This window comes from Cajanus cajan, chromosome 9 (genome assembly GCF_000230855.2).
Source record: "Cajanus cajan strain Asha chromosome 9, NIPB_CcT2T_4, whole genome shotgun sequence".
Taxonomy (NCBI): Eukaryota; Viridiplantae; Streptophyta; class Magnoliopsida; order Fabales; family Fabaceae; genus Cajanus; species Cajanus cajan.
The window spans coordinates 14,418,842-14,439,316 of NC_138525.1; the positions used below are offsets into that span (position 1 = coordinate 14,418,842).

General features: G+C 30.7%; 1 protein-coding gene across 1 annotated transcript; it reads left to right on the forward strand.

The window, feature by feature from the left end:
* The first annotated feature begins 594 nt into the window (after window positions 1-594).
* On the forward strand, window positions 595-1,632 carry LOC109814302 (ethylene-responsive transcription factor RAP2-1). The gene has a single exon (XM_083063685.1). It carries the CDS (start codon window positions 886-888, stop codon window positions 1,357-1,359), a length of 474 nt encoding a protein of 157 aa, XP_082919811.1. The 5' UTR covers window positions 595-885; the 3' UTR covers window positions 1,360-1,632.
* The last annotated feature ends 18,843 nt before the right edge of the window (window positions 1,633-20,475 follow it).

The following is a 20,475-nucleotide window of genomic DNA, read 5'->3' on the forward strand; positions in this document are numbered from 1 at the left end:
TTACAAATTAGATTCTTAACCGTTAATATAATTGAATGATCTTAATTAGCACTATCAACTGTATACATTACTTATTCTTTTACGAAACTGTTTAAAATTTAGAAATAACATTATATATTACACATAGAGTAAATAATGTAAGCACTTAATTTCCAATTGATTGATCATGTGAATTGTTTTACATGGACTATTCATATTCATTAAATTCTTTCAAGATAATATTTTTTTTTGTTAAATTCAAATTTTATACCATAAATTTATTAAAATTATATTAAATTCTGTAGTATTATTATAAAAATTAATGACATTATAAAAAAAACCTTAAAATTCTAAATCAACTTTAAATTATTAATAAAATGTAATTGATAAATAATTTTGTGTCTGATTATAATGATACATATGAGAAAATTTATAAGAAGACATGAATAGTAATATTTTGAAATAAGTTTAGGGTACGTATAGAAGATAGCACCTTAATTTACCAAAAGAAAAAAAATAAAAAAAAATGTATTTTACTTGGTTGATTTAGTTTTGGCATACTAGTCAATGGTCAATAATTTTCCATCTTCATATAAATAGAAGGGATAGAGGAGCAGCATGGTTGTATGGGCAAGTGTGTTTCCTGGTCTGAACGGAATCTCACTCACTCAACTTCTTTGTTCCTTCCCCTTGGCCACCGTTTCATATATATTTCCAAATTCCACATATATTTATCCATGATCCATCTATATATACATACATACACCCCCATGTAAATGATTGCATAGGTAGCGGCAATAGCTAGAGCTAGAATTAATATTTATATATTTAGGAGTATAGTTTAATCACTTAGCCATAGACATAGGTACATAGGAGGAACATAGGCATAGAAATAGAAGAAGCATCATGGAAGACAGGGACCAGTGTTGTTCCAAGAATTCGAAACCGAAGAAGCCACAGCACCGAGAGAATTCCAAAGCCATGAAACCGTACAGAGGAATAAGGATGAGGAAGTGGGGAAAGTGGGTGGCGGAGATTCGAGAGCCCAACAAGAGGTCCAGGATTTGGTTGGGCTCCTACACGACGCCGGTGGCCGCCGCACGCGCCTACGACACCGCCGTCTTCTACCTCCGTGGCCCCAGCGCGCGCCTTAACTTCCCCGAACTCTTGTTCCAGGACGACCAGGAGGGGAATGATTCGGTGCAGCACGGCGCAGGGAACATGTCCGCGGACTCCATTCGCCGAAAAGCCACGCAAGTCGGCGCCAGAGTCGACGCGCTCCAAACCGCGCTTCACCACCACGCCTCCTCCCACTCCTCTTCCAACTCTCTCAAACCTGACTTGAACGAGTTTCCCAAACTCGAAGACCTTCAAGATTGATATTTCATAATTCATCATATCCAATATCAATCAATAATAATATATAGTATCAATTTCCCATGTCTTCCTTTCATTATATACTCATATCATATGTATATACATAGAGTTGGGGCTTCCAATCTAGCTAACCCCTTCCCCTTAATTTATCTTTTGTCCTTTTAATCATCGTAATATCAAATCAAATCAAGTGTTGTTATTTTCTAGGGTTTTTGCCAATTCATATATTATGTAACCTACCAAATTAAGTGGTTCTTAGCGAGCTTGTTCATGGAATCATGCTTCAATATTCGTTGAGTAGTTTGTGTTTGTTATTATTGCCGGAGAATATAACTTTTTTCGTTGGTGCAAGAATTTTGGTTGAGGTTCTTTAATATAGGGCTCAAGGGATTGGGTTTGTGTAAATATTCGCTCTATTATTATTATGTATGTTATATCTTTGATGATTCGGTCGATATGTAATTAAATATTTGAAGGCGAAAATTAAAGATGGGAGCAGCGGTGGCATTAAAATACAAATGTTCAGTTTGCCGAAGTGGATAAAGTGATAAGGCAGAGAAGAGCACCGAGAGAAGCAGCTTCTTGTGACAAGGTGGTGGACACCACAAAAATAAATAAATAAATAAAAAATATATATATATACAATATTTTTTTTCTTGTAGCACAATTTTTGATAAATTTGAAAATTATAAATATTTATTGTACAATTTTTAAGAATGAATGGGGAAGAGGGTGGAGGCTAAAGGATCTCACTTGTTGAGAGAGGGAAAGAGAGAGGTTGTTTGTCACTGTCATGGAAAAGTTGAGCACACAAGTAGCCTCGTTTGTTCGAGCTAGTTCGATATACACCGTTGGAATACCAACGCACTTAATTGCTTCTTTCTTCTTTATGTTGTTGCGGTTATGAATTAAAAAACTACTTCCATCTTTTGTTTCTTTTTAAGAAATAAATTAATTTAATCTCGTGTATTGGTGTAAATATTTTTTTTTCTCGAATTAACTCTAACATTTGTCACTTAGCATGTAAATGATCCGTATGTGATGTTATCTTTCTCTTGAATTAGATTCTCTGTGTGCGTCTTGATTAACTGGTATCCTACCATTCTTGAATGATAACATCAAAAGGTCCAACTAATCATGTAGGAAAGAAAGTGAGATAATTGTATAAACATAATCCTCCAAAAAAAAAAAATTGGAGTATTATTAAAAAAAACTAATAAAATCTTGTTATTTATAAATTAATAAATATAATGTCCATTTCATAAATTGACGATGTATGGATATTTTATTATCCTATCTGATAAACCAATAAATAAGAAAACAACTAATATCTGTAAAAATAAAATAACTAATATCTTACTGTGTGAAATATATCACTAGTGCAAAAGTTAGATTTAAAATCGGAGTTTTAAGATCGGTTACAAGGTAACCGATCTTAAAAGTGACGCGGTGAAAATTTTGTAAATAACATGAACACTTTTAAGATCTTAAAAATAATTTTAAGATCGGTTATAAAAGAACCGATCTTAAAAGTGATACTTTTAAGATCGGTTACAAAAGAATCGATCTTAAAAGTACTTTTAAGATCGGTTATGAAAGAATCGATCTTAAAAGTGACACTTTTAAGATCGGTTATAAAACAACCGATCTTTAAAGTGGTGAACCGATCTTAAAAGTACTTTTAAGATCAGTTCTTTTATAACCGATCTTAAAAGTGCCACTTTTAAGATCGGTTCTTTCATAACCGATTTTGTATGTAGTATACAAAATCGGTTCTTAATTAACCGATTTTAAAAGTATTGTCAGAAATCTTTTATATTCCCCTCCATTCTCATTTTCTTTAATCTTTCTCATTTTCTTTAATCTTTCTCATTTTCTAAAGTCTCCAGGTAAATTTCGTTTTCATTTTCGTCTGCTTATGTTTTTTGTGTGTCTCTTTTCGTTTTCTCATGCTTTTCTCGTCTCAATTTTCGTTGTAGGTTCATTTTGGGAAAATTTCGCAGCTGGAACGGCCCGTGCTGCAAGGAGAACGGCTCGTTCTCCAAGGAGAACGGGCCGTGCTCCAAGGAGAACGGGCCGTGCTCCAAGGAGTACGGGCCGTTCTCCAAGGAGTACGGGCCGTTCTCCAAGGAGTACGGGCCGTTCTCCAAGGAGTACGGGCCGTTCTCCATTGAGAACGGGCAGTTCTTCAAGGAGAACAGGTCGTTCTCCCTGGAGAACGCCCCGTACTTCAAAGTGAACTTTTAAGCCTTTTAATCAGACTGGAACGGCCCGTTCCGGTTTTGGAATGGGCCGTTCCAGTTTAATTTTTTTCCACGGCTAGACTTTTAAGATCGGTTATAAAATAACCGATCTTAAAAGTTAACTTTTAAAATCGGTTGTTTAACCGATTTTAAAAGTCTAACTTTTAAAATCGGCTCTTTCAAAATCGGTTACAGAACCGATTTTAAAAGTAAAAAATAATCGATTTTAAAAGTCTTTTTTCCACTAGTATATGTATAAGATAAATATTTATTTATATAAAAATATTTTAAATATATAAATTGTATTTTAAATTTATTACAAAGAAGTTAAGTTGTTATATAATGTTATTTTTTAATTGCTGATATATTTTTTAAAAAAAATCTATTAAGAGACAGATAAAATAGATGAAGTTAAAAGTGACGTGCAATTAAAAGAATTAATATAACTCACTAATAATTAATTAGTATTTGTCGATAAAAGTTAAATTAAAAAAAATAATATAAATAAAGATAAAAAGAAGAGTATTTTGAGATAATTGAAAGAAAAATTATTTTGACTATAAATATACATTCAAAGAATAGAGAAATGATATTAAGTATGTTTAATGAAAATAATATAAAAATTAGAAACCTCAGTATATTCTAATTTATAATATATAAAGTGCATTATATTGCTTAATTTTTTCAACTTTCATAAATTACTGGTGAGTAGAAAAATTCGTGAAAACTTGTTAAGCACACGCATAATGTTACAATATTAGCTTATTAGTCTTTTCTTGGCATAATGATAGATTCCCATGTCATAAACTTGTACGGATGTAGGGTTGATATTTTCGTGGGTTGTGTTTGGGCAACAAGATTGGAAAGGTTTTGGACATATAATAGATTAGTGGATAAGAAAAAGGCTATGAATCGTATTAATTAGGAAGGTCGAGAGTGAAAATCATTTGTGGGGGATGCTGACTTTTGAAGAAATATGCAATCTATTATAAATATTTGCTCCATGAGGTACGTAAACTACGGGGTACCCTTACAATTAAGAGTTCATTGACTTGCATGGAGTTTAGCTTAAAAGGAGGGACCAAGGAAAAAGGGTACCTACCTTGTACCAAGAGGGCCTTTTTAGAGTGGATTTGAAGTCATCTTGAATGGATAGCTAAATTGTATGCTCATACCATCATCCGTGAATGTTGACTTTCAAATGAGTAAGCATTAATTAATATATCTGCCTAATTTTCATATTTCAGTTACGATCCAGACTCCTTTGTCCCAACATATAGGGTAATCTTTTGCAAAGGTGAGTCTCACAACCACACCCACAAGTCGCACAACTAATAAATTAAATGATAGTTTTGTATTTTTATTGTTAGTGAAATTAGGTTATATATTCGCGATACAAAATAATTTCAAAATGTCGTTTAATCATAAATTATTATATAAATTTATTAAATTTTATAATAATTATCTTAAAAAATTATATGAAAGAAAATTTTTAATTGATTGATATTAAAGTATTATAAAAGTTTTTACGCTAACCCATATATAAACATTATACTACAACTACTATCAATTATTATTTTATATAATAATAATGATAATAAGTCAATTAATAATAATATTTATTATTATTTGTATGTCCTTGCATTAATTACATTTATCTTTTGTTTTATATTTTTTTAATAATTTTAATTGCATTTTCTCTTTAAGATTAGTTTTTAAGCTTTTTAAATAGGATGTGAGTCAAGAAAGTGAGACATCTTTAATAAATTTGGATAAAAGAAAATTGATTTCTTATTCTTATGTCTAAAAGGAATGATTACATGGAGTATATATAAGCTGATAAGGTGGTTATAACAACCTAAAACAAACTTTACCTCTTCCTATCATATTATCATCTCATAACAAACTCATTAATTAATTCAAATTTATTTATCTCTTTACTCCCTTTCAAGTTGGAGAGTAAAGATTTTGAACTTCCAACTTGGATAACAAGGAAAGAAATTGTCGTTGCCCCAAAGTCTTGGTAAATATATCTTCTCCTTGTTGTGTAGTGGATAAATAGTTAGTAGTTATTGTCCTTGTCTAAAAGTGTTCCCAAACGATGTGACAGTCCACTTCAATGTGTTTGGTACGCTCATGGAAAACGGGGTTGGCCGCTATATGAAGTGCTGATTGATTCTCACAAAACAACGGTGTAGGACCATCAAATTGAACTTGAAGTAAAGAGAAGAGACTCCTTAACCAAACAATCTCACTAGTTGCATGTGCCAAGACTTTATATTCTGCCTCACTCGATGATCGGGAGACTGTGGCTTGTTTCTTTGCTTTCCATGAAACTAGAATTGCTTTTAACTTCATAAGAAATCCAGAAACTGACTTCCTTGTTGTTGGACAAGAAGCCCAATCTGAATCATAATATCCCATGAGTTGTAAATCATTATCTTTTAGCATTAAAATACCTTGTCCAGGGGAGGATTTTAGATAACAAAGAACTCTTGTGGCAGCATCCTAGTGTGCTTGTCGAGGTTCCTACATAAATTGACTTAACACATGAACCGAATAAGAAATTTTCGGTTGGGTAATAGTGAGATAAATCAATCGTCCAACTAGACGTCTATGTTGAGGAGGATTTGAGTACATGTCCCCTATGTTCGTGGCAAGTCCATGATGTTGTTCCATAGGAAACCCATAGGGTTTGCAATCCAATAGTCCACATTTCTTAAGAATATCAAGTGTATATTTATGTTGACAAAGAAATAAACCAGTGTTCCCATGAGAGAGTTCCAGACCAAGAAGATATTTGAGCTTTCCAAGATCTTTCATTTGAAAACATTGTTTAAGATAACCCTTAAAGTTATTGCATGTTGAAGTATCATTGTTGGCTATAACAAAGTCATCAACATAAACTAATGTGGCAAGAAAAATGGAACCAAATGAGTATGTAAATAGGCTATGATTAGCACGACTTTGTTTGAAAACATATTGAATAAGAGCTTGTGAGAGTTTTGCATACCAATTTCTAAAAGCTTCCCTAAGTCCATAAAGGGGTTTTTGCAAGCGACAAACATGTTTTGAATTAGAAACGACATAACTTGGAGGGGCAGTCATATACACCTCTTCATTAAGATCTCCATGAAGAAATGCATTACTAACATCCATTTGGTGAAGTTTCCAATTTTTAACTGTTGTTACTGATAATAAACAACGAACAGTAGTCATTTTGGGCACTGGAGCAAAAGTCTCTTTGAAGTCTTCTCCTTCAACTTGTGTGTAACCTTTCGCAACAAGACGTGCCTTGTATTTGTCAATTTCACCATTGGCCTTATATTTAATTTTGTAGACCCATTTGCATCCCACTAATTTCTTGCCTTCTAGGAGAGGTTCCAGACTCCAAGTATTATTGTCTTCTAAAGCCTTGATCTCTAAAGCCATGACCTTACGCCAGTGTGGAGATTTCACTACTTGAGAGAATGTTTTGGGCTCATCATGAGACAAGATGGCCGTAAGAAAAGCTTTATGTGAATTGGAAAAAATATCATAACTAATATATTGTGATATTGGATAAACCTTACCACGAGAAGATGTTAGATTAGATGCACTGCATGATGGGTCTTGAATAGCTACTCCACAGTAATAATCCCTCAAATATGATGGTGGTTGCCTATTCCGTGGGACCCATGATGTGGAATAACCATCAGAATTTGGAACCGAAATTGTATTGATTTCATTTTCAAAAATTGATTGTGTAACTGAATCCTTCAAGTCATTAGATTGAGGTATCACGCCATCATCCTAATTTAGTGCATGTTCAACTAATGGTGCCAATTCATCATTAGACGTTGTGGAGTCATGGTAGTTTCATATCCCAACAGCATGCTCAACATTCAATTGCTCTTCCTCAATCATTTGTGCACCATTAGGAAAAATATCACCATTAGGTGAGTTATCTTTATGATGATTATATGGAAATATATGATTATAAAAGATAATGTCCCTTGAGACAAAAAATTCTTTCGTAGTTAAATTATATACACACCAACCTTTTTCACCTTAAGGATATCCAATAAAGATGCAACGATGTGCTCTAGCTGCAAATTTATCATGTGGCTTAATTGGTGCCTTCATATAACAGAGACAACCAATTACTCTTATGTGCTCATATGAAGGAGGTTTTCCATATAACATTTCATATGGTGTGATTCCTTTGTTTGCAGTGGTAGAAGTCCTATTAATCAAATGAACAGCTACTAGAATGCACTCTTCCCAAAAGTTCAAAGGTATTGCATGAAATCAGAGTGCATGGGAAACATTTAAGATATGACGGTGTTTTCGTTCCACGCTACCATTCTATTGGGGTGTAGCTACATAGGATGTCTCATGAATGATAACCTCATTTTGTATATAAGATTGAATCCTTGAGTTAACAAATTCAGTTCTGTTATCACTACGAATAGTTTTCACTTTAGCCTCAAAATTGTGTTTGAATCATTTTACAAAATTTGATAAAATGAGTCGTAGTTTCAGATTTTTCTCTCAAAAGAAAAACCCATACACCTCTAGTGTAGTCATCAACAACAGTTAAAAAATAATGAGAACCATTATGTGAATTGGTATGATATTTACCCCACAAATCACGGGGAATTAATTCAAAAACTTTTCTTGCTTTATTGTTGTTTAAAGAGAAAGGGATCATACATTGTTTGGATCAATGACATGCATCACAACAATCCAATTTATTTGCATCTAAAGGAGATCTAACGAAACTAGAAATTCTGGATAACACTTGACTAGAAGGATGACCCATTCTTGCATGCCAAAGAGCACTTTCATGGTGTGAACAAGCAGCCAATGAAGAACCAAGCTTTGTTGTTTTGAATAGGTAGATCCCATCATGAAATTCACCTGACCCAGTCATCTTCTTCTTGGTTTGGTCTTGTATCACAAAATTATCACCATAATAAGTTACTATGCAATTCAAGTCATTTATCAATTTATGAATAGAAATTAAATTGCAACCGAATTGTGGAACATAAAGAATGTCAAACAATTTTATATTCTCATCAAGAGTCATAATGCCCTTATTTTTTATCATGACTACGTCTTCGATTGGTACTATAATATATATCGGTTCCTTGAGATTGCATATATCATCAAGAACATGATATGATTGAGTCATGTGATAAGAGGCTCCACTGTTTAGTACCCAACTGTAAGCATCATGAATTATTTGATTACCAGACATATGATCATGTTGGTCATGATTCTTGCTTGAAACATGGCGAGCATGGTTGTTGTTTCCTCCTTCTTGTCCCACATTCTTGTTTTGATTGTTGTCTGCCACAACTAGACGTGCTCTCCCTGAATTTGTAAAATTCTTGTTTCGATTTGGTCTTCGCGTATCCCAGTTTGGTGGATAACCTACTAGCTCAAAGCATTTAGACTTTTCATGGCCAATTTTACCACAATGATCACATCTTGATCTCCATCCATCTCGAATTTTCTGTTTGTTAGAGTAGAATGCAGTTCCAATTTCAGATTTGACATCTCTGTTTCTTTCGACAATTACACGTGACTCTTCCCACAGTATATGGTTAAAGACTCGTCGAAGAGAAGGTAAGGGATCAGAATTTAGAATGGTTCCTTTAACTTGAGTGTAACGATCATTATCAAGTCCTCCAAGAAAAAGATGAACATAATGCTTTTCTTCTTTTTGAGCCAACTCTTTAGATGCACCACAAGTACATTTTGGTAATGGTTGTAACTCACTTAATTCATCAATCAAGCTTTTGAACCTGGTATAATAATTAGTCACCGTGGTATTTTGATCTTGTTGAATTAAACATAACTCACGCCACAATTTATGAATCCGCAGTGCATTTTCTTGTCCAAAGCGTTTTTCAAGATCCAACCATACGTCTCTTAATGTGGTTGCATGAGAAATACTTCCATGTAATGTAAGATTAGTGGAATTAATGAGCCATGCTGTCACCATGGAATCTGCCCTCTCCCAATCATCAACGTGTGAAGATGCAGCGAAAGGTTTCTAGATTGAGTCATTGATAAAACCCAATTTTCTTTTTGCACGTAATGCCGTTTTCATGGATCTTGCCCAGTTACAGTAATTATCCCCTTTGAGAGGTACTGCTACGAGGGGAGTGCTAGGATTTTCTGATGCACTAAGATAGTAAGGTGATGTGTAAGCAATGGTGGTATGGGATTGGAATTGTGGTTTTTCATTATGAGAGGCATGATTTTCCTTCTCCAATTTTGGATTTTCCCGCTCTGATGCCATAATAAATTTGGATAAGAGAAAATTGATTTCTTATTCTTATGTCTAAAAGGAATGATTACATGGAGTATATATAAGCTGATAAGGTGGTTAGAACAACCTAAAACAAACCTTATCTCTTCCTATCATATTATCATCTCATAACAAACTCATCAATTAATTCAAATTTATTTATCTCTTTAATCTTTTGATCTACTTGCTACCTTTTATATCTGAGAATTTCAAGTCTCACTCTCTTAATTTTTAGGTTTGCTTTTATGCTTTCTTGTTTTCTTAGGAAGAACTGCCATTAACATATGTGAGTAGTCTCCTTTCATTCGAGGATCCAAATTAAGTCCTTGAGAACTTTTTTGTTTAATCAAATTATTCAAAGTGTTTTTGATCTTAATTCTTAGTGTTTTTATATATACAAAGCGTTGAAAATTATTTTTTAGAACTTTATATATTTAGGGAAGAACTAAAAGGTGAACTTAAATAATAAAACCGTAATAATTAGACTTGGACATTAAATCACAAAAGTAGGTTTAATTTTTTGAGGATTAATATTGGGATAATTAATAGTTGTATCTTAGTAACATATCATCTGTATCTCAATCATATCTTCATATAATTTGGAATAACATGTTTAGCTCCTATAATATAATGTATATAATCCTTTTAGTATCAACATGAATAAGACAGAGTTATGTTTTACATTCATTCTTTAATTAACTAATTAACAAAGAATGTCATTGATTTAATTGAACACAGTTGCCACAATAGAAGGAGTTAATTCAATTAGATACACCTTTCTATATTGAAAAAGAATGAATGGTACTTTAGATTTATTCACCTTCAAACAAATTTTAGTAAAATAATGAGTGAGATAATTAGATACATAGGAACTCATTGTGCAAACCATAATTTTGAAATATATTTTAATTATTATCAAAATCCAGTTTGTTATCTTGCTTATTAAATCTTTTGATCTTATCTTTTTTGAATTAGCTTTTTAATTATCAATTGCAAAATTTTTCTTTTTTATCTAATTTCTATTAATTAATAACAATTGCACAAATCAAAACACAATACCTATGAATTCAATAATTGTATTATTTGTCATATGTGCACTTGTGAATTTCGCACATTAAGGACTAAAATTACGAATTTTATAGAATTAAGGAGACAAAATTGTAGATATAAAAACAGAGGGATCAAAAATGCATATTTGATATTATAGAGAGGTCAAAAGTACAATTTATCCCTATAAATGCCAAGAGAAAAGATAAATATTTTATTAAATCTTCATTTTTTAAATAAAATAAAGAGGAAAAGAAAAAATTGAGGTTAAATAAAAAATGAAAGTGTATTCTATAGGAGTAATGAGGGTGACCACCAAAATAAGTCTAGTAGTGGAAATTAAAATAATATATGTAAGATCTTAGATTTGAATTATGTTAACATAATTTTTATGGATAAAAAATTAGAAATAATGAAATTACTTAGGACAATTTAAAAAAGAATAATAGGTGATTAAGGAAGCACGTAGAAGTTAAAATTGTTTAATAATTGATTTTGGTTTGTAAAGGTTAAAAAATATTTTTTAATATCCTAATTTTGATACAATCCACTTTGTCTCCTTTCCATATTCTAGAGACTAAAATGATCACAAATATTAGAAATTAAAAATGGACTATTATTAAATAATGTGAAGTAAATGATCACATATTAATGATTAAAAGTAGGCTATTTTTAAATTTTGAGAACTAAAGAAATTACTTAATTCAAGGATTAAAAATAAATTTGATTCAAATTTAAGAAGTCAAAAAGATACTTAAGTGTACAATTTTTTTAATGCAAGGCCTAAAACGGAATATGGTATATGATCACACAGGAACCAAATTATTGATTTAATTAACCTTGTTATTAATATATATATATATATATATAAATAATTTAAGAATTCATCTTGTTATTATATTAAATAAATAAATAAAAATAATGTGATATTTTTAGTGTAATAAAACTTTTATTTTAACTTAGTATGAATGTTATATTCTTTCCATATGAACAATTTTGTAGAAAATTTTCATACAAAATATTATTAGGATATGAAAAACTAATATTCTTAACTCCAAATTAATAAGAAAGTAAAAAATTTTCATAAAAAAATTAAAAGTTACTTCCATTTAAGTATAATTATTAAAAGGCGTTGTTAAAGAAGTTGACATGACATATTAAGTATCACATTAATAATTATTGTTTATTCTATGTGGTATGTTGTGTCATAGAAAAACAAATTAAAGTATTACGGCTTCACATGGATGAAATTAAAAAAAAATTGTCAAATTATAGGAATTAAATTGAAGTTTTTTTAAATGATATTTTCTTAAAAATGGATAATGACTTTTAGATCGATCCTTATACTAATTCATCAAAATTCATTTTAATGTTAGAATCACTAAATACTCATTAACACTAAGATTACAAAAAATTTCAAGGATTGTTGAATGGAGATAATCTAATCAAGATGACTAAAATTACAAAAGAATAACAAGTTTTCTAATCAAGCATTTACATATTTTCTCTCTCTTTATCATGTAAATGTAACTAATATATAATGGCAAGCTAACTCTATTAACGATATTCATTAACAACCATCCACTTAAGGACTAATGTGAATGGGGAATTTCTTTTTTACTTTATCATCTTTTTTGCATTTATTATATTTATTAATAATAATAATAATAATAAATATGAAAAAATATTGGTGTACTTGTTATTTTTTAGTTTAATTATACTTTTAGTCCTCCTATAATATCAAATATGTTATTTTATTTTCTCTATTTTTAATTTTGTAATTTTAGTCTTCTAATTTTATAAAATCTATAATTTTGATCCTCTTATTGAATACTGATTTCTTAATCATTAAAATTGTAACGTTGATTGTAATCCGACATTGAGTAGATGACAAGATGATTAATATTTAATAATATTTATCATAATTTACGCTTTTATTTATCATTTTTATCACTTTTGCATTTCATTTTTTTCACTTTTATGAGATAAAAATGAGAACTAATAATAAAATTTAGTCTAAATATTATTAATATTAATTTTTAATTTATTACTTAATGTTAAATCATAATTAATGTTATAATTTTAATTATCAATAGATAAAAAACTCAATTAAGAGACCAAAACTATTGATTTAATAAAATTAATAAAATTAAAATTACAAATTTAAAAATAAAAGGATTAAAACTGCGAATTTGATAATATAAGAAAAGTAACTGTTGAAATTTTTTTTGTGATCCTATAAATTCTCATAAAATATGCTTTTATTAGGCCTAACCCAACTTGTAGCAGTGCAACAAGCCCAATCAAACAGAGAAAATCCAAAGTATCCGGTGGAGTCCGTAGCTATTCTTAACACGTACTAGTATTAGTATATATATATACTCGAGTTAGATCGTAAAATTAATTTAAAAGTAACTAATATTTGATAATCATTTATTTCTATTGAAAACCTAACTAAACATATGAGATTTTTTTTCTTAATTACATTTTTATTTATGATTTAAATGCGAAACTTTACTTTAAAAAAAATTCACATTCCTGTCAACGACTTGTTGATTTCTAGAATTAATATTTGACATCATACTTATAAAATTAATAAAAATAAAATTTTGTAAAATTGATTAGTGTTTACACGGGCACAGTGCAATTGACATTGAATACTTCCAAGAAAATATCCTTAAATTTCAGATACAAAACCATTCACATATTTTTTTTTGTACACTTGTGAGTTTCCAAGTACGACATTCAATGGATTGAACAATATTTCTACAGCACTTAGATATGTATATGATGGTATTTATTTGGAGCTAATATAGGTCTCATGGTGCTCCTTAATCCTCTCGAATCATGTCCTCCTTGGTCCCTACCAATGGAAAGGAGATACGTCTTCCATGTCACCATCTCCAACCACTTTAGAATCTGCCAATGGGAATGAGAGTGATCCCATCAACTTAACAATAACTTGCAAAGAAAAGATGGAAGTTCGAACCACTTTTGAATTATAGGAAAAGTTGTATTCAAACTCATTAAGTGTGGTGTTATGGTAGAAAACTAGCAAAGACAGTCAATTTTCTAAATGAATAAATTCTCAATTTAATGTATGGAAGGAAAGCCTTTACTTCTTCATGACTTTAAAGGAAAAAAATTTAGCATCCTAAAGTGATTTTTTTTAATGTGAATACTATTTTATTATTATTAGAATCATATTATCATATTAACATAAAAGATGACTATCTTGAATTTAAGAAGTGATTGAGGAATCAACTATTAAGAATATAAGTTTTGTTGGAAGTGAAGCATAGCAACACACGTGTAAAGAAGGGGGAAACTTAAAATTAAGGTGGATTTTAAATGTGTACGGTCACAAACTAAAGGGTGCGGACTATGAAAGTGTTTAGTAAGGTATATATTAGATTAAATTATAACTCCAAATGTGTGGTTCAGCGGTAGGGGTTGATTCACGCTTAAGCAAGGTCAGGGGTTCTAATCTTGCCTTGTGTATGCAGCCGCGTTAAATCTTGAGGCCAGCTATCCCACCCACCCTTTGAGGTGCCTCCGGGGTTCGGCCCGGGATAATCTAGGGACGAATCACAAAAAAAGAAAAAAAAATAATTCTTGTGAATTATATTTTCAGAAATATTATATATTATTCAGAATGTTATTTCCAAAGATATTTATAAATGTTTTTTTTTTAATTTTAATCTTCCTAAGAATAATTTTAAAATTTATATTTTAGTTCTTTAAATTACTAATAACATATTTAAAAGTGACAGATTAAAATAGTTATACAATATTAAATAAATTTCAAGTAATATTTTCATTAACGAAGATACTAATAGATAGATTTTATACAACAGTATTTAATAAATTCTTTAACAAAATTTGAATATAAAGATTAAAATTATATTTTTTAAAATTATAAAAATAATAATTTTAAATTTGAAAGATGAAAAATAAATTTACCTTAAATTTGATAGATTAATAACATATTATATATATACATATAACTAGTATCTTAACTTGTGTAATGCACATGCATGTTTTTTTTAATAAATATATAAATAAATACTATATTTGAATATATAAATTATATTTAAAATTTATATTAATAAATATTTTAAATATATACATTACATTTTAAATTTATGATAAATAATTTATATTATAAAAAATATTTTTATTTAATAATAATTTATTTTAAAATATTAATATTTAATTTATAAATAATTATGATAAATAAAAAAATTTTACAAATTTTCTCATTAAAAAAAACTCGTTCAAAATAAAAATTGATATTTAATATATAAATTAGTCTTGGAGGCCCTGAGGATAAGTGAGGGGTGCTTAGTTTGGATTTTGATGATTGGGTCTTTTCTTTTGAGAGAGGGTCAATGGTGAATGGGTTGGATCATATTTGGATTAGGTTAGGGGTTGGCTGGTGATAAACACACCTCCACTCTCATATAAACACACCCCCTTTTTAAAAAAAAATATATAAAATGTCTAAATTACCTTTTAAAAAAAATGAAATTCTTAAATTTACACCTCCCTTCCCCTACCCTCCTTCCCCACACCCCACATTTCACACCCCTCTTCTTCCCAAAGCCTCTTTCCGCTCAATGTTATTAAGCAATATACTTTTACAGTCATTCTGAATAGAAAAAAAGGACTAGTTCCACCATAATCAGCATAAGAAAGGTTCTTTTACAGTCATAGCATTTCGAAAAGTACTTTTACAGTCATTAACATTCCGGAAAGTACTTTTCGGAATAGAAATTATTGTTCATATAATTCCGGAAAGAACTTTCCGTAATAGTAACTTTAATATTATGGAAAATACTTTCCGGAATTATATAACAAAATATTTCCGGAAAATACTTTCTGGAATAAGAATTTAATATTATGGAAAGTATTTTCCGGAACATTTTTATATAATTCCGGAAAGAACTTTTCGTAACAGTAAGAAGAAGAAGAAGAGGAGTGCTAGAAAGAGAAAGAAGAGGGGTGCGCAATGTCGGCAAGTGATTTTGTATGAGAAAGACTCTTACTTGTTCTATGAAAAGAAAGATTAGTACAAAAATAACTTTTAAAATCGGGGTTTTAAAATCAGTCATAAGGTAGCCATTTTAAAAGTGACGCGGTGGCCTGTACTGCAACAGAACGGCCCCAGAACGGCCCTTGCTGCAAGCAGAACGGCCTGTACTGCTTGCAGAACGGGCCGTACTGATGTACTGCTTGCAGTACGGGGCGTACTGAAAACAGTACGGCCCGTTTTTCTTCAGAACGGCCAGCACTGAAAACAGAACGGGCCGTATTGCAAGAAGTACGGCCCGTTCTGCTTTCAGTACGGCCCGTTCTGCTTGCGGGATGGGGGTGCGAAGAAGGAGGGGTGTAAATTTAGGAATTTTTTTTTTTAAGGGTAATTTAGACATTTTATATATATTTTTTTTAAAAGGGGGTGTGCTTATAAGAGAGTGGAGGTGTGTTTATCATGAGCCTTAGGGGTTTTATGGGTTGGGTAGGATATGGGTCCATACTTATTGGATTTCGTTGAAATGGGTTTATGGGCTCATAACCAAATTAGCTTTTTCGGTGCCAAAACTGACTCAAAATCTTTTTTATTTTATGACCATTTCTGGGAAAGATTATAATCCCAAACTTCAACTCTTTCTTCTTCTTTTTTTTTTTTTTTGTTGAAAAAAACGATTTATAAAATAAGATGTATATTTTATATTTTTAGGATATTAACTTAAATTTATAATTTTTTAAAAGATTAAAATATATTTTTAATTTTTATAATTTTATCTATTTTACCTTTTAATTCCTATAATCTAAAATAGATCTTCTCTATACTTGTTTTAATCTTTTAAAATCTTCTCGTTAATTTATTTTGTAATATTGTCTCTTTCATGTTGACGTGAAAAAAATATTAATTCAATTTTATGTATATGATGTTAAATTTATTTTGTTAGGATGACTCTAAATTAAATCTCTTGGTGTCACGTGCTTCTTTTATATCTTTACTGGGATATCTATTGTTGAAATATTTATTTTTTACTCTTACAAAATTGAAGTCTTCTACCACATCAACATAAAACAAACTATGTTACAAAATATTTAATTATGTATAAAGACTAAAAAAATTAATAAAGTGCAAGTACATAGACTAAAGAGATTTATCTTAAACTATAAAAACTAAAAAAAATTCAAAAAATATAAGTATAGAAACTTAAAAATATCTATTTTAAACTACAAAAACTAAAAGATAAAATAAGTGAAATTATAAGAATTATAAAATATTTTAATTTTTTTTAAATGTTATTTTTATGAAATTAAAAATTTAAAGCTTATGCAACAACTTTTTTTCCTAAGTTATTTTTATGATTATTTTAACCTTTGTTGTTATTTCTAAACGAAATTAAATATCTTAAAAACACTTTTAAAAAACGTATTTAAACAAATTTTATTTTAATAATAATAAATTATTCATATATGATCGATTATTAAAATAATATAATTTTTACCTATTTCCCGAACACACCTTACATTTCCCCACTCCCCATTATGATTTTTTTAACTGGCTCCCTCCCTTTCTTTTGTACTTCACTTTTCTTTCCCAACTTTTATTATGATTTTTTTTCTCTCTTTCTTTAATACTTTTTCTAGAAGAATATTTTTTTTTCTCGTAATAAATAAGCGAGTTTGGAATAAATAAGATATTCAAACATGTTATAACTAGTATTTTGATATGTATATTTAAAAATAAATGTTATAATAAAGTTTATCTATATATAAATATTATATTTAAATATATAAATTATATTTTAAATTTATTTAAATATATATTTTAAATATATAAATTATGTTTTTATTTAAAATAAATAATTTATATTATAACAATGATATATTTATAACTTTTCATAATTTACTTTAAGAACATTAAATTTTATTTATAAATAAATAAGATAAATTGTAACGACCTGACTGGTTACTACACACAGCACAGTACACCAGAACACCGAAACAAACAAGTATATACATATAGTATCTAGAATATATATATATACAAGGTCCAAATCTGCCTAGAGTCAGAGTGTACAAAATACATCTAGCAATGCTACACTAAGTAGCTAAATACAACAACAAAAACAAACGCCATCTGCCAGCTGCAGACTCTCCTCAGCACACCAACCTAACCCTACTCTACTCTCATACATAATATGATCATCGCAGTCCAAACCACATAGAAACAACAAAGGGTAAGCTAGTGAAAAGAATCAACATACATATATAAATATATGAATGGTAAACAGCTACAGCTATCAGCACATCAACCAGCTTAACAACATCAGCCTATAATATATCACAACATACATCTCACATCATTCAGCAATATCAGCAGTAAACAGCAATAAACACATAATGCATCGTCACACATATCAGTTAGTATTGGTCGCTTGTAATCGGTATAGCTCGACCTGGCCCCTATACCGTGGTCGCTTTGTACACGTGTGCCTCGACATTGCACACACACGGGACCACTAAGAACTTAGAGGAGAACATCATAATTACCAGTCCAAGGGTTAGCTTTCCAAGGAGGGTTTTCAACAAATTGGGCTCCAAGAGCACCACAGCCACTCAATCCACACAATGGGATGAGGAAATTTCGAAAACAACTCCTCTATTCTTAGTGATCAATAGCTCAGCCTTACGGCCTACAACAGCTTAGCCTTTTGGCAATAGCTCACCCTTACGGCCTACAATAGCTCAGCCTTACGGCCTACAACAGCTCAGCCTTTCGACCTACAACAGCTCTGCATAGCACAACAATATCAGCATCCAACACAGCTAAACAACTTACAGCACAACAATATACATCAAATACAGCTTAACATCATAATGCAGCATAAACATTTCACAGCACATCAAAATCATCACTCAACTCAACAACATTCATCATTAACAGCTTAAATCAGCATAAACAACATTCAGCATAGCTCAGCTTAACAACAATAATAGCTCAACAACATTCAGCACAACCCAGCTTAACAGCAATAACAGCTCAAACAACATACAGCACAACCCAGCTTAACAGCAATAACAGCCCAAACAACATACAACATATTCAACACATAATACGGCTCATCCATCTTGTTTACAACTCATCTATCTTGTCAAATTACCCACCCAAACAACACCAATCAACCTAAGCACCTAAAACAACTTTCAACTCAACCAAATCACTAACTGTGAAATGGCAACCTTCACATAAAACAATGTATCAGGAGTTATACTACTCCTACCATACTCATCCTTATCTCATATGAAAGATAAGAATATTTCCTACAACTCTCATGAAGACACCAAGTCTTAATTCCTTCATCTACCTTGTTAAAAACGATAAAAACCACAACAGCTACAACCAATGCTGGCAGATTGACCCCTCTTCACTAAAACAGTCATATCTGGAGTTCTAGAACTCCTTTTTGGGTGATTCCAATGCCATTGTAAAGCTAACATCCAAGGCTACAACTTTACTGAAAACTATAAAGTCAAATTCTGAAAATCTCAACCAGAGACCTACAGAGGTCTATTGCGCCCGGCGCAATTAACCTGAGCCCGGCGCAATATCAGTAACAAAAACATAAGATTCACGTCTGATAGTGCGCCCGACGTGGTTCTCCCCACGCCCGACGTGATTCACCCAGGGATTCCCCATTTCAAATCACGCCCGGCGCGAAGAACTGCGCCCGGTGCAATTTCAAACAGTAACCCTCACCACTTCGAAAATTTCACCTAAAACCTGCAAAAATCAACATCCCAGGCACATGTAATCGGCCTAAAACATCACATTTTCATCAAACAACCCGAAAATACCAGCTTTTTCAACATGCATCCATCAATCATCAAAAACCCCAAATTTTTCATGAAAACCCCGAAAACGAAATTTCATCAAGCACCACCATCAATCCGCAATAATTAGCCATCAAGTGAGTTTCTAGATCACTTCCAAGCAGCCAACACAAGAATAACTAACTTCCTTTACCTCAGTGAAGAAATCCGAGCTTCGGGACAGCAGAGGAGAAAAGAAAGAGCTCAACGGAGAAGAAGCTTGATCGGAGGAGAAGAACAAGCTTGAGCAATTAAGGAGGAGAAGAGAAACTCTGAACACTTAGCTAGCAAACCAACTCCTACACAACACCACCACCTAAAAAGAGTGAACGGGGAAGAAGAGAGAAAAAGGAGGGGTCTCACATAAATAAAAATTTGAATTAGATAAATAATTGAAACAATTTCTAAAAACGTTATAGTTGAAAAATAATTTTTAAAAATACTCAAATACAAGGTAATTATTCACATTTAATATATAAGACTTAATGTAAAAAAATTTATCATAAGTATTTTATTTAACTTTATTTATTATTTTAATATAGAAATTTAACCTCATACAAAAAATTACCAATACAACGAGGTTCGTTTTATTTGCTGATAGGTTCTAAATAATTATAAAAAGATTTTAAAAAAGTA

What these genes read in the sequence shown, in the direction of transcription:
- LOC109814302 (XM_083063685.1), top strand. Translation starts at nt 886, where the DNA reads ATGGAAGACAGGGACCAGTGTTGTTCCAAGAATTCGAAACCGAAGAAG.